The sequence below is a fragment of the Bos taurus genome, chromosome 3 (assembly GCF_002263795.3).
Source record: "Bos taurus isolate L1 Dominette 01449 registration number 42190680 breed Hereford chromosome 3, ARS-UCD2.0, whole genome shotgun sequence".
Taxonomy (NCBI): Eukaryota; Metazoa; Chordata; class Mammalia; order Artiodactyla; family Bovidae; genus Bos; species Bos taurus.
Window position 1 is genome coordinate 92,210,602 of NC_037330.1, and position 24,969 is coordinate 92,235,570.

General features: G+C 47.9%; 1 protein-coding gene across 3 annotated transcripts; it reads left to right on the forward strand.

Annotated features, from left to right (window-relative positions):
- The first annotated feature begins 822 nt into the window (after positions 1-822).
- LDLRAD1 (low density lipoprotein receptor class A domain containing 1) lies at positions 823-11,663 on the forward strand. 3 transcript variants are annotated; one of them, XM_010803536.3, is made up of 7 exons: positions 823-954; positions 1,471-1,525; positions 4,131-4,259; positions 6,339-6,476; positions 8,217-8,264; positions 8,631-8,759; positions 10,174-11,663. In XM_010803536.3, exons 1-7 carry the CDS (start codon positions 934-936, stop codon positions 10,320-10,322), a joined length of 669 nt encoding a protein of 222 aa, XP_010801838.2. In that variant the 5' UTR covers positions 823-933; the 3' UTR covers positions 10,323-11,663. The 3 variants fall into 3 exon arrangements, with proteins under 3 accessions (XP_010801838.2, NP_001178127.2, XP_024845554.1); XM_024989786.2 differs by lacking the exon at positions 823-954 and adding an exon at positions 2,852-3,025 and having other exon boundaries at positions 1,482-1,525; NM_001191198.2 differs by lacking the exon at positions 8,217-8,264 and having other exon boundaries at positions 934-954; positions 10,174-10,322.
- The last annotated feature ends 13,306 nt before the right edge of the window (positions 11,664-24,969 follow it).

The window sequence follows — 24,969 nt, forward strand, 5'->3', positions numbered from 1 at the left end:
CCAGGAAGATCCTCTGGAGGAGGGCATGGCAACCCACTCCAGTATTCTTGCCTGGAGAATTCGATGGACAGAGGAGGCTAGCGGGCTTGAGTCCATGTGGTGGCAAAGAGTTAAACAGGACTGAGCAACTCAGCACAGAAACATACACATCTCTGGATGATGGATACATGATTATTTGTTACACTAGTCTTCCAAATTTTTTGTATTTTCTTACGTTTTTAAATTTTGTTTTTCAGGGAAAGAGAGGGGGAAGAAGGGAGACATTAGAGCAAGTGGACTGAGTGGGTCTGGTCTAGTATTGGGTGTTGAGTGGGGAGGACAAAGAGATCCATCTACGGGGGCACCACTTTTCTTCAGGAATGAGGGGAAAAGAAGTTTAGAGAGACAGATGAGAAAGCTGAAACTCGGGTTAAGTGACGTATCATTTTAGTGGAAAATACATATTCTTTCCACATAGATTATGTATTTCATTGAACAAACATCAGTGAAAACATGATCCCTGCTTTTTAGCCACTGGAACCTTAATTCTGGGTATTTCTGCCTGGATTTTCATGCAGATGGGGGGACTTCCATCTCATCATCGATGTGGGGGAAAATCACACACTGAAAAATTCCTGAGTTCAGCTTCCCTCTCAACCCTGCACTGTGTGATTCAAGGGCAATTTCTCACTCTCTGAACCACAGGCTCTTCTGTCACATAGAGAATTCTGGTGTTGGAGCATGGCTGTCAGCCTGCAGAGGGGGAAGAGGCCAGGCCGGAGCAGGGCCCTCCTGCCCTTTCCTCTTCTTGGGAGGCAGTCTGGGAGGAGCCTGCCCACAGGGAGGGTGAGGCCTCCTGTCCTTCCTCCTCCTGGCTACCCCTGGTGACAGGCCGGGAACCTGCCGAGTTTTCTGCATTGCCAGGGCCGGAGACAGGAGCTGGGAACCAGAGACATGAACAAGATCTTCCCCCAGGTAAGAGCTGCCCTAAGACGGTTCCTGACTTGGGGCAGGGGGGCGGGGTGCAAACACCAGGCTAAGGGTGGGCAGTAAAGAGGGGAGACACTGAGATGACTCGGGTCCCCCACCGCCCCGGAGGCTCTCTACCAGGTTGTAGGGAGACGCAACAAGTGAACCAGGTACATGGTTCAGGTGGTGAGAGCTGGGAGGGGACAGGAGGCCAGGGGAGGGAATGATTGACATTAAGGGGGCCGCCTGGGGAGCTTCTCCAAGGGGGTACCCCCTGAGCTGGTTTGAAGGATGAACGTTTGCCAAATGGGCAGTGGAGGAAAAGGCTTTCCAGGCGAAGAGCACAATACAGGCCAAGGCGTGGGAACATAAAGTAGACACGAGTGTGGAGCAGCCGAGTGGGAGGGCCAGTGTTCCCACCCAAGGCTCTTGGTGACGCTTCTGGGAAACTTTTCAGTCCAGCTCCCTGAGGCTGGACCTCCCCTCCCCTCAGCCCACCCCACATTCTGTTCTCTTGGGCAGGGGGATGCCAATGGCAGTGCTGCTGCTGGAAGCAAAGCCCTCCCTGGAGGGGAAGGTAAAGGCCGGGGGGCCTGGGGCCAGCCCCTCCCCCGCATGGGACTCCCTTGATGCTGGGCTGTTGCTATGGAGACACAGAAGCGGCTCCCTAAGGCTCCCTCTGTCTCTCAGGCCTCGGCCCGTTGTTCATGTCATCCATTCCCAGTGTCCCGGCCATCTGTACCAACAGCCATTTGCTAAATGCATAAGCACATGTGAGCACGTACTGTGCGCTGCCCACCCCGCAGACATACAGTGCCCCCCAAACCCATAGAGGAGAGAGCTCTAGAGTCCAGTCCCTGACTCAGGGTGACTCAGGTGGGTCTCCACCTCTGAGGGATAAGGTGGGAGGGATCTCACGTTTATTGAGCACCTACTCTGTGTCCAATCTTGACTCTCACTTGACCACTGAGGGGAGAGACCCAGAGAGGAGCTACTACTAATAACTATCAAGGATCAAGGCCCTACTGTGTGCCCAGCAACATGGGGCCTCTTCTATACCCAATGGTCAGCTCTGAGGAGGTCTCCTGTTAGGTGCAATAGCAGATGAGGCAGCTGAGGTGACGTGAGGTTGGGTGGTTCAGCTGAACTGGGATCCCGCACGGATGGGAGGCGTGAGGCAGGGTTCAAGTTCGAATTAGGGTCCCTTGGCTTGCAGAGCCCCAATATCTTTTTGCTGCACACTGGCGCTCGTTTATTTCAAGCCTGCTTCATGAAGGGCCTGGTGTGGAATAATGGACTCCTTTTCCCGTCTGTCCCCAGGGGAATCAGCACTTAAGGGCTTTCAGGCTTTGAAGTGCGACCTTCACCTGGCCATGGCCCCTGAGACGCTTCTGTGACCCCTCCTGCCCAACCTGTGCTGTGCAAATATTTGAGAAGCAGCTGCTTGGCTGACCGACCAGGACGCTTCTCCTTGCCAGCCTTCTCGCTGTCTCCCTGGTTACCCGAGTTTACAAGGGAGCCACCGACCGAGGCTGCAGGGAATGTGGGCTTTAGATTTATGCTGCGTCTCCTCCTCTGTCTCCCTTCCCAAGGTACACCCACCCCAGGCTTCAGCCACACTTGCTGTCCCCCATATGCCATCGGGACCTCTACCCTCCTGCGCCCTCTACCTGGACTGCGCTCTCCTTGCACCTTCCCCTCACCCGCCCATGGAAATCCCATCCTCCTTCAAGCACCCAGGACACCTCATTCACCACATTGGTCACCTGGCTGTGCGAGCAGCTGGGGAACAGGTACTGGTCTGACTGATAGACCAGCACAGAGCAGACTGCTCTGAAAATGTGAGTGGACTGTATGGAGTGACCCGAACTGACCTGAAGTGGGCTCTTCCCTGTATCTCTAGGTCAGAACATTCCCAAAGCACCTATTGTGTGCCTGCTGCTGGGCTGACCTCTGAGGACACATGCCCCTGCCCCTTCCCTCAGATAATAGTCCCCGGGGGACAGAGGACTGCTCACACTCTTCTTTTTATGTGTCCAGACCTTGTCTTCTAAGTGCAACTGCAAGCTTTTGGAGGGTAAGGATCAGAATTGTGACTGCTTTTATGTCCTCTACAGAGCAGGGCACCTAGTCACTCAGTCATGTTCAACTCTTTGCAACCCCATGAACGGTAGCCTGCCAGGATCCTCCAGGCAGGAATACTGGAGTGGGTTGCCATTTCCTTCTCCAGGGGATCTTCCCAACCCAGGGATTGAACCTGGGTCTCCCATGTTGCAGGCAGATTCTTTACCATCTGAGCCACCAGGGAACTTAGTAGGTCCCCAATAAGATTTTCTTTCATTATTTCACAAGCCAGAAAAAATTCAGGAGCAAAGTCAGTTAAAGGTGTCACTATCATTTCCAGATTGGCACATAGTAGATGCTCAATAAAGACAAATAGTAGCTAGAACCTTTATAGCACTTACTATGTACCAAGCCCTGTTCTGATCCAGTACCTAGCTCAATCCTCTCAACAACTCTAATGTAGGCATTAGAGCTCCATTTCCCACGTGAGGAAAACAGGCACAGAGAAATAAAGTGGCTTCTCAGTGTGGCCCAGCTGAAAAGTGGTGGAGCTGGGATTCCAACCAGCATCCTGGCAGTTTCCAGAATGAACAACTAGTTGACACCGTGGAAAGAGCACCAGTTTTGGCAGCAAATAGATGTGGACTGACATAACAGCTCCACACAAGGGGACCTGGACTTTTCCTTCTCTGAGCTTCAGTTTCCTCGTCTGTAAAATAAAAGTTGTCTTGAGTAATTAAAATAATGGCTATGAAGGGCCTGCTTTGGTTTCTGCCCTATGGCAGGAACTCAGGAAGCAGGTGTCCGTGTCTCCTTCCCTATCTCCTGAGGAGACAGACTCATGGAAGGACATGGGGGTTATGGGTGGAGCAGAGACCTGGGGCCCTCGTCCCGACTGCCACTTACCAGCTGCTGGATGTGGGCCAGGGCCAGGCGTTTGGTGGGGTGGGTCCACAGGCAGAGCTGAGAACATCTCAGTGGGCTTGGGAGCGCCCTTCTCCAGGGAAGCCTGTCCTGCCCCAGCACCCCAGTGAAGAGGGACCACTTGTAGGGGTCAGGGCAAGGGTCCCTGGGCCCCCGCACTGGCTGCTCCATCACTGGTTTCCCACCCCACACAGCGAACTGCAGCCCTTGCTGCTGCTCACGCCGAGGGGCCTGCCTCTCAGCCTTCCTGATGCTCCTGCTGACAGCTCTTGCAGCTCTGATCGCCCTGGTCGCCATCCTTGGACCCCCGCCTCGCACGCCAGGTCAGGGCGGGGAAAAGAGAGTGGGTCAGACTTAATGGGAGGGTAGAGGGAACACAGAGCCATGGGGGAAACTAATCCTGCCTGGCTTCTCCACAAAGTGACATTTGAACAGTTCCTTGGGGTGCATGTACAGATACACACCGACACTGACACGCACACATCTTGAGCTTCCATGTGCGCACCTGTAGCTTGAGCTACTGAAGTGGACCCAGCTATGACGCCACCTCCTCCAGGAAGCCTTCCCCGCCTGCCTTGTTTAGGAGCCTTGTTTCAGCTCCCAGTGCTCTCACACTTCCTCTCCCCCAAGCCCGATCACCCCGAGTGGTGTTGTCCCTCTGTGTGTCTGTCTCCACCACAAACGACGGGGACCTGTCCAGTACATCCCTGAGGCCAGGCAGGCTTCAGCATGAGCCCCAACACCAAACGTGACCTCGTGAAGCTAACAGTTTGCAGAGTGACACGGAGGTTAACCCAATAAGCACTTTAAGGCAGGCTTAGTGGGAGCTCTGAGCGTCTGGGGTGGGACTCTGGCCAGTCCAGGGGTCAGGATGGGCACCTTGAGAAGTGAACAGCACTGAAGCATGAAGGGAAAGCGGGGTTGGTTGGTGGAGGGGGTGGTGGGAAAAGCATCCAGGCACAGGGAACAGCATGTGTGGGGTGGGAGGAAATATGAGGAGAGGGTCAGTGGACTCGATGGACAGGGCAGTGGGTAGGGCCGGGGGCCCAGGGCCCAGCGCCTCTAAGGCTGCATTGGGGAAGGGGGTCACCATCTAGAGAGCCATGGGAAGGAATTAGCTGGGACTAGGATGTCACCAGACCTACCTTTCTGAGAGATATCTCTGTTGCCTAACAGGACGTGCTAAGGGGACTCAGTGAGGATAGGGGTAGAATCCACCCTCGTGCCTGTGCATGGACACTGGGGGTAGATGTGAACACATGAAGAGCTGCCTCCATGCATGCACCCGTGTGTCTGTGTGTACATGTGTGCAAGCATCCGTGTGTATGCACATGTTTGTATGTGCAGGTACATATCTGTGTGTGTTTGCCCTTGTGTGTGCATGTCTGTGTTTGTGCAAGTGTGTCCAAGCATGTATGTCTGTGAGCAGTTGTGTGTGTGTGACAATGTGTCTCTGAGAGCCAACACCTCACACTAGCTGAGGCAGTTCCAGGAGATGAGCTGTGATTCACATGCGCACAGACCCACATAAACTCGCCCCCACCTCCAACCCCACACACGTGTGTCTGCATGCACAACCCGCAGAGCTGGACCTCCAGGCTCCTCTGTCAGTTTCTCTCCCCTAATTCTTTGGAGCAGCCCTAGGGCTGGGTGCTCCACGCAGTGGGACAGAGGGAAGACTCTCAGAGGGACAGACACTCAGACAGTCCCCACCAATCCTGGGCACTGCGGAGGCAGCCCGACCTCAGGAAAGAGAGAGGCAGCAGCCTCGTTATTAGCTGTGTGGCCAGGCCTCTTGAACCTCACCGAGTCTTGCTTTTCTCATCTATAAAATGGGGCTAGTGATGGCATGTCACAGGAGGGTTCAGGGAAACAATAGAATAAAAATATGAAGGTGTTTGCAGCCTGTACAGCTGTCCCAGATATAAGGACTGTGGCATAACGGTTGCTAGCTGGCTCCAGGATGTTGCCTCTGACACCCTCACCTGCACCAGGAGCCCTGCGATGAAAACCGCTTCACTAACTCAAGGCCTGTCCTGAGGAGCTTCCCGTGAGATGGTTGTTCAATAGCCATGGGAAACATGACTTTCTCTGCACTCTCTTTAGGGTTATCCACACAGAGACTTTTATGTAATCTCCCCAGCAGTCCCACGGGGTGTGTGCTACGCTCCCCACTTTGCAGACAAGGAAGAGGCACAGAGAGGTCAGGTCACCTGCCCACGGTCACACAGCCGGCAAGTGGTTGAACTGGGGCTTGCACGCCATCTTCGACGCTGAGCTCAGGGTCTTCCCTGTGGCCCCAGCCCCTCGCTCCAGCTCAGGTGGGGCTCAGGGGGGAGAACTTGGTGATGCCCTTGTGAACACCACCCTTGACCCTTCTGGGGCTCGCCCCGCCCACCCAGGGGCCCAGGCCTGTGTGACACAGACGAACAGGACGGGCTTCCTGTGCGATGACCGGAGCAGCTGCATCCCGGCCAGCAGCGTCTGTGACGGCGTCCGCGCCTGTGCCCACGGCGAGGACGAGGAGGAGGCCTTGTGTCGTGAGTACCTATGCCAGGGCCCCTTGGGAGTTGCCCCCAACTCCAGCTCTCCCTGCAGCCAGACTGAAGCTCGACCACCCTGAACGTACCAGGCACCCTTGTGTGCTTCTATGCCTTTGGTTGTATACTGCCAGGAACATTTTCTCCCACCCTGTCCCAGTCACACGCACACACTTATGCTCACACGAGGGAATGCCTCCATTCTGGGTCTGGAGAAACTTTATGCAACCTTCATGGCAGAGTTCAAGTGTTAACTCCTCCAAGAAGCCTTCTCTGACTCCCAAACTAGATGAAGTTCCCTTTACTGGACTCTCAGCCCCTGTGCTTATTACCTGTGTCCCAGCCCCAGTCACATTGATTGTCAATCTCATTTGGCACGTTTGCCACCCCCGTCAGACTGTGAACTCCTCGGAGGCAAACCTAGTCTGCTTGATCTTGGGGGCCAGGGCTGGAACAGGGCTCTGCACAGAGAAGTATCCGGAATGATTTGTTGAATAAGTGATGAAATTAGTGAATCAACCAATGAATGAATGGGAAGGTCTAATCCCAGACCTTAGACCTGGAAGTTCTCAAGAGAGAGGAGTGTGGCAGTTGCCACAGAGGAGGGAAAGAGATTGGTGAGTTAGAGTGGGTGGGGTGGGGTAGCTTATGAGAGGAGGGTCATTGTGTCATGAGCCCTCAAGACCAGAAGAGATCTTAAATTCATCTAGCCTATGTTCCAGCTCATGCCCCAATCCCCTCTGCCACCCAGCCTCTGCTTGCTCACTCCCAGGATAGAAGCTCACTACAACTTGAGGCAGCCACTCCTATCACTCTGGTTTTCCAATGGGGACGTCTCCCTTGTACTGAGTTTAGGGCTACCTCCCAATAGCACCCTTGACTGGTTCCAACTGTAACCTCGCATCAACCCCTGCCCTCCAAGAACCACACGTCAATCTGTTTCCCATGACGGTGGCACTGCGTGGATTGGAGATTACTTTGTTGTCCCGCATGAGTTTCCTCGTCCCTGAACTACCCTCTGAACTCCCAGTCACCCCATTGTGATTGGTTTTTCCCACCCCACCAGCATCCACAGAACACAAACCAACTGCCCGTGTCCCTCTCCCTGGACTAGCTCCAGAAGCATCTGTGACACTTCCGGCTGGCTCTGGCCAGTCCAAGGAACAAAGACTTTTCCCCTCCTAAGTCTGGGTTATATCTCTAGTGATGTGGCCTGAGTTTGTGTTAATTTTTGGTAGCCCTGTCACACTGCTGTCTAACACAGAACCCACTTTCAAGAAGGGTGCTCTGATTCCCTCTCACAAAACATGTGAACCCACATGCCCTGAGTTCTGGGATCCAAGTGCAAGACTTCACATTTATTCTTTTAAAAAATTATTTATTGTATTCATTTATGGCTGTGTCGGGTCTTCACTGCTGGTCTGGCTTTGCTCTAGTTGCAAAGAGCAGAAGCTACTCTCTAGTTGCAGTGCTCGGGCTTTTCATTGCGGTGGTTTCTCTCACTGTGGAGCATGGATTCTAAGTGCAGGGGCTTTAGCAGTTGCAGTGCACGGGCTCAGTAGCTGAGGCTCTCGGACTCTACAGCACCGGCTCAATAGTTGTGGCTCACAGGCATAGTTGCTCCATCGGATGTAAAATCTTCCCAGATCGGGGATTGAATCGTGTCTCCTGCATTGGCAGGTGATTTCTTTACCGGTTAGCCAACAGGGAAACTCCACATTTATTCTTGTTGTGTTCCAGTTGGAGGAAACTTCCTGGAGGTGAAGGAACTTGAACCTGGACTTGCAGGTGGGATGGTTTTGGACAGGTGTCAAGAAGGACATTTCTGGAGGGAGGAGCAGAGTAAGACATGGTGTGGATGGGAAGGAGCAAGAGCTGAGTAGGACTGAGGAAGGGAGGAGCAGCTCTGGGCATCCTGTTGGATAAACAGGGAAAGAACCCTCCTCTCCCCTTGATTGACCTCCTCCCCAGGAAACCTTCTCCTTGTGCCCTTCCTGGATGCTCAATGACCTTGGGTTTGTCAGCTGCCAGGCTGGTCAGGACAATCTACCTCCTTTTAGCTGTGAGACACCCGCAGCCTGAATGTACCGGCCTGCCCGTACCTGAACTGCAGCCAGATGTGGACTTGCTCCTGCTTCATCTCTCCCTCTGTAGGAGGTGTGCCCCAGAGCCTCTCCGGCTTTCTTGTGGCTCACTGTGGAGACCCTGCTTCCTGGATCTACTCAGACCAAATGTGTGATGGGATCAACAACTGTGGGGACTGCTCAGATGAACTGAGCCCAGGTGGGGGTCTGGGCACAGGCTGGGCTGGGCAACTGGCCAGGCAGCGGCCAGAGGGCAGAAGTTAACCAGAGAATCTCTGAGGTTTCCCCTGCGTCCCCTGTTTTCATTCTAGGAAGATGTTTCCCACTTCTGCTTGAATGCCTCAAGTGGCAGGGTGCTCATTACCACTACAAGTGGTTCCTTCCAGAGAGTTATTCTTCTGTGGTGGGGAGCTTAGTTTCAAGGTCTCAAATGAGGAAGCCAGGGAGCCCAGAGGGCAGTCACAAGAAGAGTACCTACGTGGCCCAACTGGGATTTGAACCTGGGCTTCCCTCATCTCCTCTGCACCACCCAACAATCCTGTGAAGAAAGCAGGGCAGGAATCACTGGCCCCACTTTATATGTAGGTAAACTGAGGCCAGAGGGGAGAAGCGACTTAGTAAAATGAGTGATAAAGAGGGAGCTTGTGTATAAACCCAAGTCTCCCAACTCTAAGATTTGAGTTCTTTCACTGCCCCAGAGTTTGCTTCCAATCTCTTCCCTAGCATTCAACCCACAAATATGTTCTGAGCACTATTGGGGCTGGCCTGGTGCCAGGTCCTGCTGGGGGACAGCCAGGGGTCAAACATATGTCCTATCCCCAGGACTTACATCATGCTAGTGACTAAAGGTAGTGCCAGGGGTCCTGGAGAGGTTTTTGTTGGAGTGGGAGGGGAGAAGAAATCATCAAGGGAGACTTCTCAGAAGAGGCTGTGTTCAAGCTGGCCTTAAAAAATGGACAGGGTTTCACCAGGCAGAGACTGGGTGTGCAGCGGTGAATGCTGGAGGCCCAGGGTCCAGGTTAAAGAAGGGAGGCCTGCAAGGTTCCCTCAGGGAGTTGTAAGTGGGCTGGTGGGACCAAATTAGGGTGAGAGAGGAGGATGGGAGATGACGGGCATTAATATTTGAACACTGACCATGGGCCTGGCACTTGGCCTATCTTTCTTAGTAACAACCTTGAGCAGATGAGGAAACTGAGGCTCAGACAGGGTGAGAGACTTGCTTGAGGTCACATGCAAAGTCACATAGAAGTTTAGCCCTTCTGGATGGCACACATATGATACATATACCACTTCCTGCTGCTTTGGTACCTAAGGCAGATATTACTAGGCTTGGATACAGCCTCAGTGCTTTTCTCAGCTCAATAATCCTAGTGGGGCCCACTGATGGATCACATGAGATGTACATGAGACAGGGTACTTGTCACCCTGCCACAAGGATGCCACCCCAGGAGGCTCTGAGCTGAGTTGGGGAGTCTAGATTCTCTCTTCTGCAGGAAATAAGGAATACAGTCAACCTGTGTCAGATAGGGTAGGGCTGGGGGGCTATGGCCAGCTGCAGGGCTTAGGAGTGCCCCGGTGCATGGGGCATTCCAGCTGTTCTTCTGTCTTCCCAGTGACTACCTGCCCACCCTGCGGCCCTGGGTGGTGGCGCTGCCCCTCGACTGTCTTCAGATACTGCAGCTGTATCCCCAGGAGCCTCTGCCGGGATCATGTGCAGCATTGCTTCGACTGGTCTGACGAATACTCCTGTCCTGGCCCTTGACTGAGTCACCCAGGCCAGAGTGGGTTGCTGGCTGGAATGGGGTTGATAACCCTTCACATGTGCTATGAATCCAAGAACAGAAAGGAGTGTTTGAGATCACGTAGAGGAATCTACACACCATCGTCTCTGAATAGGAATTGCCTCTCCTGCTTTCAAGTTTTTCAACCTCTGCTTGAATTCTTCCAGGATGGGGGGCTCATTACCATGTTAGGCAGCTCCTAACAAAGATGAGGGAAATCTGCTTCCATGATTTGCGGCCTGCCTCTGACGACACACAGAGAAAATCTTCTCCTTTGCTCCAAGACACGCTTATAGATACTGACCTTGCCACTCCTTGGAGAAAAAATAAGTTTTGAGCTTGAACACCAAGCTGAGAAGTTTAGACCTTCTGGATGGCACATATACGATATTTAATGCCACTTCCTGCTGCTTTGGTACCTAAGGCAGATATTGCTAGGTTTGGATGCAGCCTCAGTGCTTTTCTCAGCTAAATAGTCCTAGTGGGGCCCACTGATGGATCACATGAGATGTACATGAGACAGGGTACTTGTCACCCTGCCACAAGGAAGCCACCCCAGGAGGCTCTGAGCTGTAGGAAGAACAGCTTGAGGAGTCCCTCCTCAAGCCCTTCTATCCCCTCTCCTCTGGACCACTTCCACCCTCACCCCAAGACCACCTGCCCAACCAAACAGCCCAGGTTCCTTCAAGTAGGGATTGTATTTCAGTCCCGAAGCCTGAGTGAACCAGCTATTTCTTGGCATACATTCCAGTTTTACAGCACCCAGGCAGGCAAGGATGGATATATCCATTAAACAGATGAGGAAACTGTGGCCACCAGGATCGTACAGCAAAGTCAGGCTCAGAACTGGGACTCAAACACGGTCCATGGTGTCCCGACCCCAAAGTCGTTTCTGCTACCAATGTGACCCTATCTTGGCCGGGGTGGAGGCCAAGAGTCTCTGGGTTTAAAAATGTAGCTTGAGCCCCAAGCATCCAGTATCGTGCATCGAACCTGGACTGGCAACTCGGGAGGGTATGGGGAGGGAGGAGGGAGGAGGGTTCAGGATGGGGAACACAGGTATACCTGTGGGCAGATTCATTTCGATATTTGGCAAAACTAATACAATATTGTAAAGTTTAAAAATAAAATAAAATTAAAGAAAAAATGTAGCTTGAGGGTCAGAAAGTGTCCCACCCTCATTCTGAAAGATGGACTTGGAATCTGGCTAATAAGAGGGTTCCTGTTGATGGAGACAGACATATCCCTGTTGGAAATTAATATAATCAATTCTATGTATCAGTCTTCTGTGAGTTTTGAACTAAAAATGGACATCTGAGAGACAGGTGAGCTCCAGTTCATTCATTCATTGCCACTGAGTCAATTCATTTGCTCACTGAACAGTCTCTGTGTGCCTGTTCTGTGCCAAGCCCAGTGCCAGGCACCCTGAAGTGAACACACCTGGACCCCAGCGCCCGAGGAGAAGAAGGTGTCACGGAGGAGGCACCTCACACTGGAAGGACGGGGGGGGCAGCAGGAAGTGCTGGGCTGAGGGCACCAAGGAGGGGCCTTGGAGAGCCAGGATGTGGCCATATTTCTGATTCAGATGACTTGAGGGCCAGCTCGTGGAACAGGACACCACAGAGATCCCACCTGAGCGAGGCTCAGCCTGGGTTCTGGCACCTCTGGCTGAGTTTCTCTCCAAGGGCAGCATAAATGGGGCACAGCCGGTATGCTCGCAGCATCCTCGGTTCCGAAGACTGATCCAGAGGAACTGACTGACCCCTGAGGAGGAAGAAATGAAAAATCACTTGGACAGAGTGCCAGGCGGGCTATAAACCACGGGGTAACAAAGAGTGGGACACAACTGAGCAACTAAGCATAGCACGGGGAACAAGAAACGGTCCAGCAGCTCATGCCCAGCGTTCACATGCCAACATGCTCCCGATGCCCAGAGCATTGGTTGTTGAAAACAGGGTCACTGAGGAGAGGCCATGGGAACAAGAGCCTACGCTAGCTCCCACTGAAACCACACAACTTAGGTTAGGGCTCATACTCGGCCAAAGCCCAGGCTGGGACTTGAACCCACTGTCTTTTAATTGAGGTCACACGCCTGGTCTCAGGACTTAATGAAGCTCCGGTTCTTTAGGTCTCTTCACAGAAAGAATTCAGGGAGAGGTAAGAAGTGGGTTTATTTAGAGAGATACATATTCTACAGACAGAATGCAGTCCATCTCAAAAGGTGAGAGTGGCCCTGGGAGAAACACTCCACACACAGAACATTGGCCATCTCAGAAGGTGGAGGACCTGAAACATGGGGTGGTTAGTTTTTATGGGATGGGTAATTTCATAGGCTAACGAATGGGGGGATTATTCCAACTATTTTGGGAAAGGGGAGCTTTCCAGGAATTGGCCCTCCATCCACTTTTTGACCTTTTATGGTTAACCTCGGAACTGTCATGGCACTGCGGGTGTGTCATTTAGCACATGCTAGTGTGAGTGTACAGTGCGGTACACAGGAAGTCAAATCTTCTGCCAAATTGGACCTAACAGTTCCAATCGGTCTGTGTTGTATCCTCAAGGGCTATGCCATTCTTCTAAAGGTTGTGCCCTGACGGTGTTTCAATACCAGTCAGCCTCAGAGTTTCAATTGCAGGAGAGGCCCAGTTCCCGCCAGGGGCTGGTGGTGCAAAGGTTGGCCCCTGTGGGAGAGAGATGGGGAGACCTCAGTGGTCATTCAGTCCTGAGCTTCTTCAGTGGGCTGCAGCTTTCTCAGAAAAATGCTCAGAGGCACTCAGTTGCACATAATTCTACCCTCCGCTCCCAATCAAGGCCATCCATGGGCCTTTACAGGAAGGGGAGCCCCTTCCCAGGGCCTGAAAGTGGGCTCCTGCCTAACACTCAGAAATGACTTGTCCGAGAAGGCACACAAACTGACAAAGCAAAAGACTTGACTGTGAGTGGGCCCCAGGGTGGACAGCAACAGGGAACCCAGGAGGCCTGCTCTGCCACATGGCCCCAGTCGTATTATGGTAATGGGGCCAACCTCTGGGTTGTCTCTGGCCAGTCATTGTGCTTGGCTCATATTTGGTCTGACTCAGGGTCCTTACTGATGGGACCTCCTGTTGTGAGACAACTCATGAGCAAGTTATCATTGTGTCTGGCCAAGGCGGATGGTTTCAGTCAACCGTTCCCTGACAGGCCCGTGGGGTTAAGGTGTTTCAGTTTATAGGATGAAGAAACCAAAGCTGAGACCAACTTGCCTGAGTCCATTCAGCATGTCAGTAGCAGGGGGAAACCAAAACCCAGCCTTCTGGGTAGACATGGTTGGCACTTGCTGAGTGCTCACTACTAACCAGGCACCGTGTTAAGAACTTTACCTCTCATCCTCCAACAAGGCTCCGAGGGTGGTACTGTGCTTGTGCGAGGTTTAGAGAGGCCAGGCAGCTTGTTGAAGGGTGCACGACTGTGAGCGCAGAGCCAGGGAAACAGAATCCTGCGGGATCGCCCAGAACAAAAGCCTTTCCATGCCTCACCCCCTCATTTCTCACTTGGTCTCCTAGGCCTTTCCCGAGTTACAAAGAGCAGACTCCAGCAGTTACTATTAATAACTAGGGATGTGAAGAATATAGAAACAAAGGAACAGCAGTTAAACAAGAAAAGTAACGAGAAAACAAGGAAAGTTAAGAAAGAAAACTAATAATAGTTCAGGGATAAAACAGAGTCCTACTTCCTCCTCAAGGCATAAACATAACAATCTGATGCCTATCTTTGAGTTGTTCTGTAGCAACTCAGACCCCCACACTCAGATGGAGGCTGGTGACCACAGACTGAACACAAGCACTAGACTCCAGACTCTCCAGAACCAGAGGGTGGATGGTGAAGATTCCTGAAACACCACACTGTTACTTCTCAACCAACCAATGAAAAGAAAGTCAGGAATCCTGGAGCCTTCATCCCCAATGTTGCCTTTAAAAATGCTCCCCTGTAAAAACAAAATGCTCCCCTGAAAGCCATTGGGGAGTTCGGGTCTTTTGAGCCTAAGCTGCCTGTTCTTGCTTGGCCATGCAATAAACCTTTCTTTGCTCTAAACTCTGACACTTCCATTCATCTGGCCTTACTGTGCCTCAGGCATGTGGACTTGGGTTTGACAACACCAGGAGTCTGGACACTTAGCTATGGCAGTTGGCTGTTTCATGCTAAGTTTCGGGAGGTCTGGGAAGCTTCCAGTGGCAGTGACCCCTGAGCAGGACCATGGAGGAGCCAGAGACAGGGTAGACCAGGCTGAAGAGCTGCAGGGTGCCAGTGCAAGGAGGGAGCCTAAGGGCATGAGAAGCAGTCCCTCGCGGCTGGATTATGAAGAAGAGTCTTGGATTCTGAGCAGGAGGGGTGAACTTGACCCTGGACATGCAGGGTGCTGGCAGAGGTTTTCAGCAGAGAAAAACACATTTGCTTCCTTTTCCTGGAAGAGAGGCTGCAGAGGCTCTCCTCAGAAGGCTTTCCTTTGTACATGGATGTCATGACCAGACTACTTTGCAGGCAGGAGGGGGAGAGGAAGAGCCAAAAGGTGAATTCCCCTGGGAAACAGTAAAGCTTCCAGCAGAAGAAAGGGCAGGGCCTTTAATGAGTATGTCGACAGAAGGAAAATATACAACTAAAAGTTGCAAGTTAAGTTTTACTCAGGGACCTTACTGAAAACTATAGTCCAGGAGACAGCCTCTCAGATGGGTCTTAGGACCCACTCTGAAGACATAAGGGAGGACCCCAGATATACAGGTTTTTTTTTTTTTTCTTGCTGGGAACACAAACAAAAACATGTAGTTGAACATCAAAAAATTACTGCTAATCACAAAGAAAAGACATTTCAAATGAATGATTTGGGCACTTTTCTATGCATGGGAAGATACAAGACTCTGGGTTCACTGAAATCATTCTTTACATATCCTTTGTAACTCTCTCGGGCCAGTAACCAAAGCACAGAGTATTTCCTGGTTTTCTCCATTCTATATTCCCCTCACGGTGCACCATTGGTGGGAGGCTGCAGTGGCTAATGGCTCGATCTTTACAGAAGTGGTATGTATAGTGGGCACCATTCTTTGTTTACTGGAATGGCAGGCAACAGTCCCTGTCTACAAATATTAGCAATATTTGCTGAGCATTTAGTACATGCCAAGCACTATTGCAAACTTCTGTGTCTTAGCTCTTGTACCTCATTTTACCTTACCCTCATAAAGGAACCTGGCTTGGTATTCGTACTTCACAGGGGCTAAGAGAGATGAAGTTGCTGGACTAAGACCACACAGTTTTTAAAGGGTGGTGCCAGGATCAAACCTTGATAGGCCCAAGCCCAGCACCCACTACCTCCACTCCTTGATGGCTCACTCTTTCTTAGCCAGGACTCCCTAGAACAGAAAGCTGGAGCCTGCGCCGGGGGAGGCAGCCTGTCAACAGGAGGTGGCTGGTGCTGGCCGAAGAGTGGTGTTTGTTCTTTTCTGGTTTATTGGTTCTTCTTTTCAGAAAGAAGCAGGTGCTGTAGCAACCTCCCAAACAGCATTCCATAAGCTAGTCCAGGAAGCCGCAGAGCCCAGGGTGATCAGCCAGGCCCCTCCCTTGGTTCACATCAACAGAACAGGGGATTTAATGTCACAGCCTGCAGAGAGAACTCAGGCAGCCAGCGTCAATATTTGCCATGTCCCAGCCTCCCTGGCCCCAGCTCCAAGATCAGTACGTTAAGTACAACAGGTTCTTCTCTGTGCAAATACACAGGGATAGATAAATGGAATTTAAAATGGCTCAGGCTTCGCCACAGGGTCTGGACTGGAAATCTGGCCTGGTTTAACCTTCTGCCATCACTGTTTGCCTGGGGCTCTCCATTCATCCTTAAATTCACCAAACCACATACATCAGAGCTGGTAAGAAGCTCAGAGTCCAGCCAGATTTCTGGTAGGAAGACACTGCTTCCTGGAGAAGTAGAGAGGGAGGGGACCAGCCCAAACTGGAACTGCCTGGTAGCCATCTCTGGGATTCTGAGGGCCACCCAGCAATTCCAGGCCAGGCAGAAGTGATTTCTCTTCGAAAAAGAGCGATTTCTCTTCTAAAAAAAAAGCAGTTTCTCTTTTTTAAAAAAGTTATTTAAAAAACACACATTTATAGTTATATTTACATTTAGTGAAATACACAGATCTTGAGTGTATAGTTCAGTGAGGTTTTTTTTTTAATTGGGCTTCGTTGGGTCAGTTGTGGCATGGAGGATCTTTCATCATGGCTCATGGACTCTCTGATTGCAGCACGAGTCTCAGTAGTTGTGGTGTACAGGTTTAGTTGCTTCGTGGCTTGTGGGAACTTAGTTCCCTGACCAGGGAACAAACCTGTGTCCCCTGCATTGCAAGGTGGATTCTTAACAACTGGACCATCGGGGGAGTCCCTCAGTGAGTTCTTTAAAAAAAAAAAAAAAACAGGTTTATTGAAGTATGATTGACAAACAGTAAGCTATACATATTTAAAATGTACTCTTTCATAAGTTTTGGCACACATATATACCCATGAAACTATCACATAATTTCATGTCCATCGTGAACATGTCCATCACCCTCAAGAGTCCTTGTGCCCCTTGGTAATCCTTCACTCTCACCCCACCCTGATCCTCACTTCCATATTTAGACAACCACTTCAGAGTACATCATGAGAAACGCTGGGCTGGAAGAAACACAAGCTGGAATCAAGATTGCCGGGAGAAATACCAATAACCTCAGATATCCAGATGATACCACCCTATGGCAGAAAGTGAAGAAGAACTAAAGAGCCTCTTGATGAAAGTGAAAGAGGAAAGTGAAAAAGTTGGCTTAAAGCTCAACATTCAGAAAACGAAGATCATGGCATCTGGTCCCATCACTTCATGGCAAATAGATGGGGAAACAGTGGACACAGTGGCTGACTTTATATTTTTGGGCTCCAAAATCACTGCAGATGGTGACTGCAGCCATGAAACTAAAAGACACTCCTTGGAAGGAAAGTTGTGACCAACCTAGACAGCATATTAAAAAGCAGAGACATTACTTTGTTAACAAAGGTCCGTCTAGTCAAGGCTATGGTTTTTCCAGTGGTCATGTATGGATGTGAGAGTTGGACTGTGAAGAAGGTTGAGAGCCGAAGAATTGATGCGTTTGAACTGTGGTGCTGGAGAAGACTCTAGAGAATCCCTTGGACTGCAAGGAGATCCAACCAGTCCATCCTAAAGGAGATCAGTCCTGGGTGTTCATTGGAAGGACTGATGTTGAAGCTGAAACTCCAATATTTTGGCCACTTGATGTGAAGAGCTGACTCATCTGAAAAGATCCTGATGCTGGGAAAGATTGAAGGCAGGAGGGGAAGGGGACGACAGAGGATGAGATGGTTGGATGGCATCACCAACTCAATGGACATGAGTTTGAGTAAACTCTGGGAGTTGGTGCGGGACAGGGAGGCCTGGTGTGCTGTGGTTCATGGAGTCCACAAAGAAAGTTGGACACAACTGAGCGACTGAACTGAACTGAACTGATTTTCCATCAGTATAGGTTAGTTTACACTTTTCTAGAATGTTATGTAAGGGAAATCATACTGCATATACTGTTTTTTTGGTCTCTCTGGCTTCTTTCACTCAGAATAGTTCTTCTGAGATTCAACCACTTTGTAGCATGCCCATAGTCACTGCTTTTTATTGCTAAGTAGTACTCCATTGTATGGATGTACCATCAGTTGTGAATTCCAGGCTTAAGAGATGCACTCTCCATTTATCCATTCATTTGCTAATAGGTTTTAAGCTAGTCTCAGTTTGGGCTATTACAAATGAAGCTGCTCTGAACAGTTTTGTATAAATCTTCATATGGACATATACTTTCATTTATCCTGGAAAATAGAATGGCTGGATGTGGTAGGTGTATGTTTAACTGTTTATGAAACAGTTTGTTTTCCAAAGTGGTTGTATCATATTCTTACCGACACTTGGTAAGGTGGGTCTTTATTTAATTTTAGCTGTTCTAATGGGTAGGTGGTAACATCTCATTGTTTTGCTGTTATTTGTTTGGTTTGTGAGGGTTTTGGCTGTGCTACCAGACCTGTAAGATCTTAGTCCCTGACCGGGGATAAACCAGTGCCTCCTGCAGTGCAAGCGTGGATTCTTAACCACTGGACCACCAGGGAAGTCCTAGCAGCATCTCAGTGTGATTTTACTTTGCATTTCTCTAATGACTAATGATGTTGAGTATCTTTCCATGTGCTTATTTGCCATTCATATATCTCCATTGGTGAAAAGTTTGTTCAGTTTCTAATTGCTTGCTTTTTCATTATTGGGTTAAAAAAATTTTTTTTTTAAATGTATTGTGGCTGTTCTGGGTATTCATTGCTGCACGGGCTTTCTCTCTACTTGCAGTGAGCAGGGGCCACCTTTTGCTGAGGTGCTAGGGCTTCTCATTGCCGTGGCTTCTCCCGTTGTGGAGCACAGGCTCCAAGGCGTTCAGACTTCAGTAGTTGTGGCACATGGGCTCCGTAACTACAGCTCCTGGGCTCTAGGGCACAGGCTCAGTAGTTGTGGGGCATGGGCCTAGCCCCTCCGCAGCATGGGATCTTCCCAGGCCAGGGATCAAACCCGTTCTCCTGCATTGGTGGACTCTTTACCACTGAGCCAACAGGGAAACCCCATTACTGGGTTTTGAAAGTTCTTTATATACTTGGAACGTACACCCTCTATTAGATTATTATTTGCAAATACTTCTTCCAGTCTATGGCTTGTCTTTTCATTCCCTTAACAGTGTCTTTCAAAGAGCAAATTTTAAAATTTTGATAAAGTTCAATTTGTCAAATTTTTTCTTTTATGGATCATGCTTCCAGTTGTTGTGTTTAAGAAAACATTACCTAATGCAGGTCACAAGGGTTTTATACTATATGTTCTTCTAGAGTGTTTATAATTTTAGGGTTTTTTTCTTTCCAAGAAAAACTCCATTTTATAATGGAATGATAAAAAAGCTCCATTCTTTTGTTTAGATAAATTTCAGTATTGTCTAAGCTGATTTCTCCACAGATACTCTTTCTTTGAAAAGCCATTGACACCAAAAGATTCAAGATCAATTTGGTTTCATCCTTAAGGTCTGAAGTAAAACAATTCTTTGCAAGGATTTATAAATTAGACATTCATTGGTTAAACTTCAAAATATCACTTTGAATTGAATAATAGTGAATTCTCTTAACTGCTGGTGAGATTCTGGCAAATAAACTGATCAATTAGACTTGTTCAGTAAAGCCATTTTTAAAGCCTAGAAAAAGAATCCAGGAGTTTCCAACGACTCACCCTCCATGTTGAATTACTCTCAGTTTTGGAATCAAATATTCAGCATGTACTTACAGTAAGGGAATTCTGCTGTGACCGAGATAGAACTGTAAGTATAACTTGGACAATCTACTTCTAGTATCAGTATTTCCTATTTGGAATAGCTATCCAATACATATCACATCTGGAAGAAGAGTCTCCTGAGATGTCCATGAGTGCCTTCAGGGTTCTTTCACAGAGCTGAACACCTGTCCTGACGTCTTCTCCAGTTCTGAGGCACCTCAGTGTTTTAGGTTTTATAATTAGGTCTACGATTAACTTTGAGTTAAATTTTGTATATGGTGCAAATAATGAATCAAAATTATTTTTGTTTGGTATTCACACATGGAATCCAATTGTTCCAGCACCATTTGTTGAAAAGACAGTCCTTTCTCTATTTGATTGTCCCTGGTGGTGGTTTAGTCGCTAAGTTGTGTCTGACTCATGTGACCCCGTGGACTGTAGCCCACTGGGCTCCTCTGTTCATGGGATTTCCCAGGCAAAAATACTGGAGTGGATTGCCATTCCCTTCTCCAAGGGATCTTCTCAACCCAAGGATTGAACCCAGGTCTCCTGAACTGCAGGCAGTCTCCTGCATTGCAAGCAGTCTCCTGCATTGTAGGCAATCTTCTGCATTGCAGGTGGATTCTTTACTGGCTAAACCACCAGGGACGCCCTTCATTTGTCCTTGCATCTCTGTTAAAATATGGTGATTCATACACTTGTGATCTATTTGTTCTGTTGACTTATTTGTCAGTCTTGATACCGATACCACATTGTCTTGATTCTGGTTGCTTTACAGTAATACTTGAAATCATATCGTCTGTGAATAGACAGTTTTCTTTCTTTTAAATCTGGATGCCTTTTATTTCTTCTCATTTCAGGCCATTTTAACCTGCCATTAACGTCAATAATGCATTTTCATTTTATACAATGTTGTTTTCATTCCGAGGAGCTTGATTTGGGTCTTTCCTGTATTCTCCATGCCTCTACTTTCAACACATAGAACACAATTACTTTTAATGTCCCTCTCTGATGATTCTAATATCTGTCAGTTCTGGGTAAATTTAGATAGATTTTTCTCTTCACTATGCTGTGCTTAGTCAGTCGTGTCCAACTCTTTATGACCCCATTATATTTTCTTTCTTTTCTTGCCTGGTAATTTTATTTTTCATATACTATAACAGCTATTTTGTGGTATAATTTACATATCACTCAACTCACTGCTTTAAAATGTGCAATAATCTTTAGTATATTCATAGAGTTGTGTAACCATCACTATAATCACTTTTAAAACATTTTCATTACCCAAAAAAGAACCCTCGTACCCATTAGCTGTCTTTTCTACGCAGCCTTTCTTCCCTAGGCAACCACTATTCTGTCTCTATAGATTTGCCTATTTGGGGCATTCCATATAAATGAAATCATACAAAATGTGAGGGTTTTTTGGTGGCTAATTTCTTTCACTTACATATTTTTGAAGTTCATCCATTTCGTAGTATGTATCAGTACTTTATTCCTTTTTATTGCTGAGTAATATTCCACTATGTGAATATATGTCACATTTCGTTTATCAGTTCCTTGGCTGATGGACATTTGGGGTGTTTCTACTTTTGAGCTACTCTGAACATTTATGTACGATTTTGTATGAACATTTTAATTTCTCTAGGAGTGGGACTGCTGGCTCATATGTTTAACCTGGTCATATGTTTAACCTTAAACATATTTATGCTGGGTCATAAATATGTTTAATCTTCTGAAGAAGGGCCAGACTGTTTTCTACGGTGGTTGTACCGTATTACATTCCCACCAGTAGTGTATGTACAAGGGTTCCAATTTCTCCACCTCCTCACCAACACTTGTTATTGTCTCTTTCTTATTATAACCATCCTAATGGGTGTGAAGTGGCATCTCATGTGGATTGTGATTTTGATTTGTATTTCCCTGATAACTGATTATGTTGAGCATATTTTAATGTGTTTATTGGCCACCTGCATATCTTATTTGGAGAAATGTCTACTCAGCTACTTTGCCACTTTTTTAGTAATTTATTTTATTGCTAAGTTGTAAGAATTCTTTATATATTCTGGATACAAAAGACCTTATCAAATACATGCTTTGCAAATATTTTCTGCCATTCTGTAGGCTGTCTTTTCACTTCTGTCCACGGAAGCATAGAAGCTTTTAGCTTGGATGTAGTCTAACTTTTCATCTTTAATTTTCATTTTTGGTCAATTGTGCTTTTGGTGTCATATCTGAAGAGACTTCGCCTAACCCAAAGTCATGGAGATTTATGCCTATACCTTCCCTTGGACTGCAAGGAGATCCAACTAGTCCGTCCTAAAGGAGATCAGTCCTGGGTGTTCATTGGAAGGACTGATGCTGAAGCTGAAACTCCAATACTTTGGCCACCTCACGTGAAGAGTTGACTCGTTGGAAAAGACCCTGATGCTGAGAGGGATTGGGGGCAGGAGGAGAAGGGGACGACAGGATGAGACGGCTGGATGGCATCACCAACTCGATGGACATGAGTTTGAGTGAATTCCAGGAGTTGGTGATGGACAGGGAGGCCTGGCGTGCTGTGATTCATGGAGTCGCAAAGAGTCGGACACGACTGAGCGACTGAACTGAACTAACTGAACTTTCTTCCAAGAGTTTTATAGTTTTAGCCCTTACATTTAGGTCTATGATCCATTTTTAGATAAATTTTTTATTTGGTATGAGGAAAGGGTCTAATTTTATCCTTTGCTTGTGGCTATCAAGATACCTGGCACCATTTGTAGAAAAGACTATCCTTTCCCCATTGAATTATTTTGGCACCCTTGTCAAAAATCAATTAACTGTAAATTGAGGGTTTAGTTCTAGACTCTACCTGCTAAATTTTTATTGGATGCTAGACATTGTGAATTTTAGTTTGTTGAGTGTTACATTTTTTGATTTCCTGTATTCTTGATATGGCTCTGAAATGTTGTTAAGTAACTTATAACACTTGATTCTTTAAGATCTTGCTTTTAAGACTTACTGAGCAGGACTAGAGCCATGTTTGCATGAGTGCACACTAAGTCGCTTCAGTCATGTTCAACTCTTTGTGACTCTATGGACTGTAACCCACCAGGCTCCTCTGTCCATGGGATTCTTCAGGCAAGAATACTCAAAAGGGTTGCCACTTCCTCCACCAGTGGATCTTCCCAACTCAGGGAGTGAACCCAGGTCTCCTGCACTGCAGGCAGATTCTTTACCATCAGAGCCACCAAGGAAGCCCAGAGTCATGTTTAGTCTTGGCTAATTACTATCTGGGACTAATTATTCTCCACTACGGAGGTAAGAATTTTCTGAATTCAATACCTTGGATAATGAGGTTTTTCTACTATTCCTAGTCCTGTGTGGCCATCAAGTACTGCTTCCTCTAATCCTTCTGGGTGGTTCTTTCTCTGGCCTGAAGTAGTTTCCTTACATGCAAGTGCTGATCAGTACTCTCTGGAATTCTCAAGGGGCACTCTCTGTATATCTCCAGAGTTCTCTGTGTCTATAGCTTTCTCCTCTCTGCTGCTCTGTCCTGTGATCTCTAGCTGCCTTGTTTTTTCCTGAATTCTAAGCTCTAACTCCTCAATTCACGGATTATGCTAGGCTGTGCCTGGATTCCCTGTCCCTTTGCTGCAGTCTAGGAAATCTCTCTAGGCAGTAAGCTGGAGCAATCATAGGGGTCATGTTGTATCCTGTCTCTTGGGAGTCACTGTCCTTTATTGCCAGTGTTTCTAAACTGCTGCTTCATATATTCTGCCTGCTTTTTCGGTTGTTTCAGGCAGGAAAGAAAAGCTGGGCCCATTATTGCATTGTGACTGCCTTCTGAACCCTTTGAGTAAAGCAGAGGGAGATACTTTCCCAGAGTTTTTCAACCCCACCAGGCCAGAGGTCTATACCTCCAGATTTGTCCTACCTCATTCACTGAGAAGACAAGGTCCAACCATCATTATTTCATTTTATAGGTTGAGATACTTAGGCAATGACTCAAATCTCCTATTCTTTTCAGATGGGAATGTGGGAATGAATGAGATTAAGGCCTACAAAATTCTCTCTTTTGGCCTGCACTCTGCTGTGGGGGAAATACTGAACCTGAGAATCAATCTGAGATTACATCTTGACTTTCCCAAAAATGACCCACCCCCTCACATCTCTGATACTAGTTTCCCATCTTCTAAGCACACTGAAATTACAGAGCACTTTACTTAGATCATTGTTACCCTCATTCCAACATCTTCATTCAGTATTTAAAAAAAGAGTCCTGGGATCTGCCACATCAGAGTCTTGGGAGGGGTGGGAATGTGCTGATTAATTAAAATGCATGCTCCTGGGGCCAATTAACTTCCCAGAATCAGAATGGAGGGGTGGAGGTTAACTGCACTTTTTTATTTTTAAGATATTTTTTTTATGTGGATCATTAAGTCTTTATTGAATTTGTTACAATATTGCTTCTGTTTTATGTTCTGGGTTTTTGGCTGCAAGGCATGTGGGATCTTAACTCCCAGACCAGGGATGTAACCTGTACCCTCTGCTTTGGAAGGTAAAGTCTTAACCACTGGACTACCAGGGAGATCCCTGCTTTTTTTTTCTTAACAGGTTCCTTGAGTAATGGCAACTCACTCCAGTACTCTTGCCTGCAAAATTCCATGGACAGAGGAGCCTGGTAGGCTACAGCCCATGGGGTTGCAAAGAGTCAGAAACGACTGAGTGACTTCACTAGAATGATCTCTGGGAACTTCAGGGAACCACTGATCCAAACTCTTAAGTCAGCAATTTTCCTCCCAAGATGTACAACACTTGCTGGATGTGTTATCTTGTTATCCTTTTTTGTTCCTAACCTCATGAGCATTATGTGGCTTGATAAAAAAAAAAAAAAAAAATATATATATATATATATATATATAAATCAAAATAGTCTTTTTGATCATTTCGCAGAATTCTTTGAGATGACCAGGGAAACCTAAGTGTTTGAGATTTCCAAGCCTGGAAAGGACTTTGAAAGTCATCTAATCCAACCCCCGCCCCCGATGTTTGCATTGTTTATGTACCAGTCTTGCCGAATAATCACCCAGCTTCTGTAGGCGCATTTCAGAGGACCTTGCTACTCCTTCCCATAGCTATGCTACTGAATCAAATCTCTTAATTAGTTCTGGATCCAGAAAAATTATGTTCCCTCTGCCCCAGGAAAGCCCTCCCTCTGAACACAGTTTTATATTTATTAATACAAGACTCCAGATGATCAAAGCTGTGTTTAACACTAAAAAGGCAGTGGGGAGAATCTCAAGACC

Bases quoted from the DNA above. Each gene is read 5' to 3' on its own strand.
- LDLRAD1 (XM_010803536.3), top strand. From the start codon at position 934: ATGAACAAGATCTTCCCCCAG. The intron at 4,260-6,338 runs GTCAGGGCGGGG...CCGCCCACCCAG, and splicing joins ACCCCCGCCTCGCACGCCAG to GGGCCCAGGCCTGTGTGACA. The intron at 8,760-10,173 runs GTGGGGGTCTGG...CTGTCTTCCCAG, and splicing joins CTCAGATGAACTGAGCCCAG to TGACTACCTGCCCACCCTGC.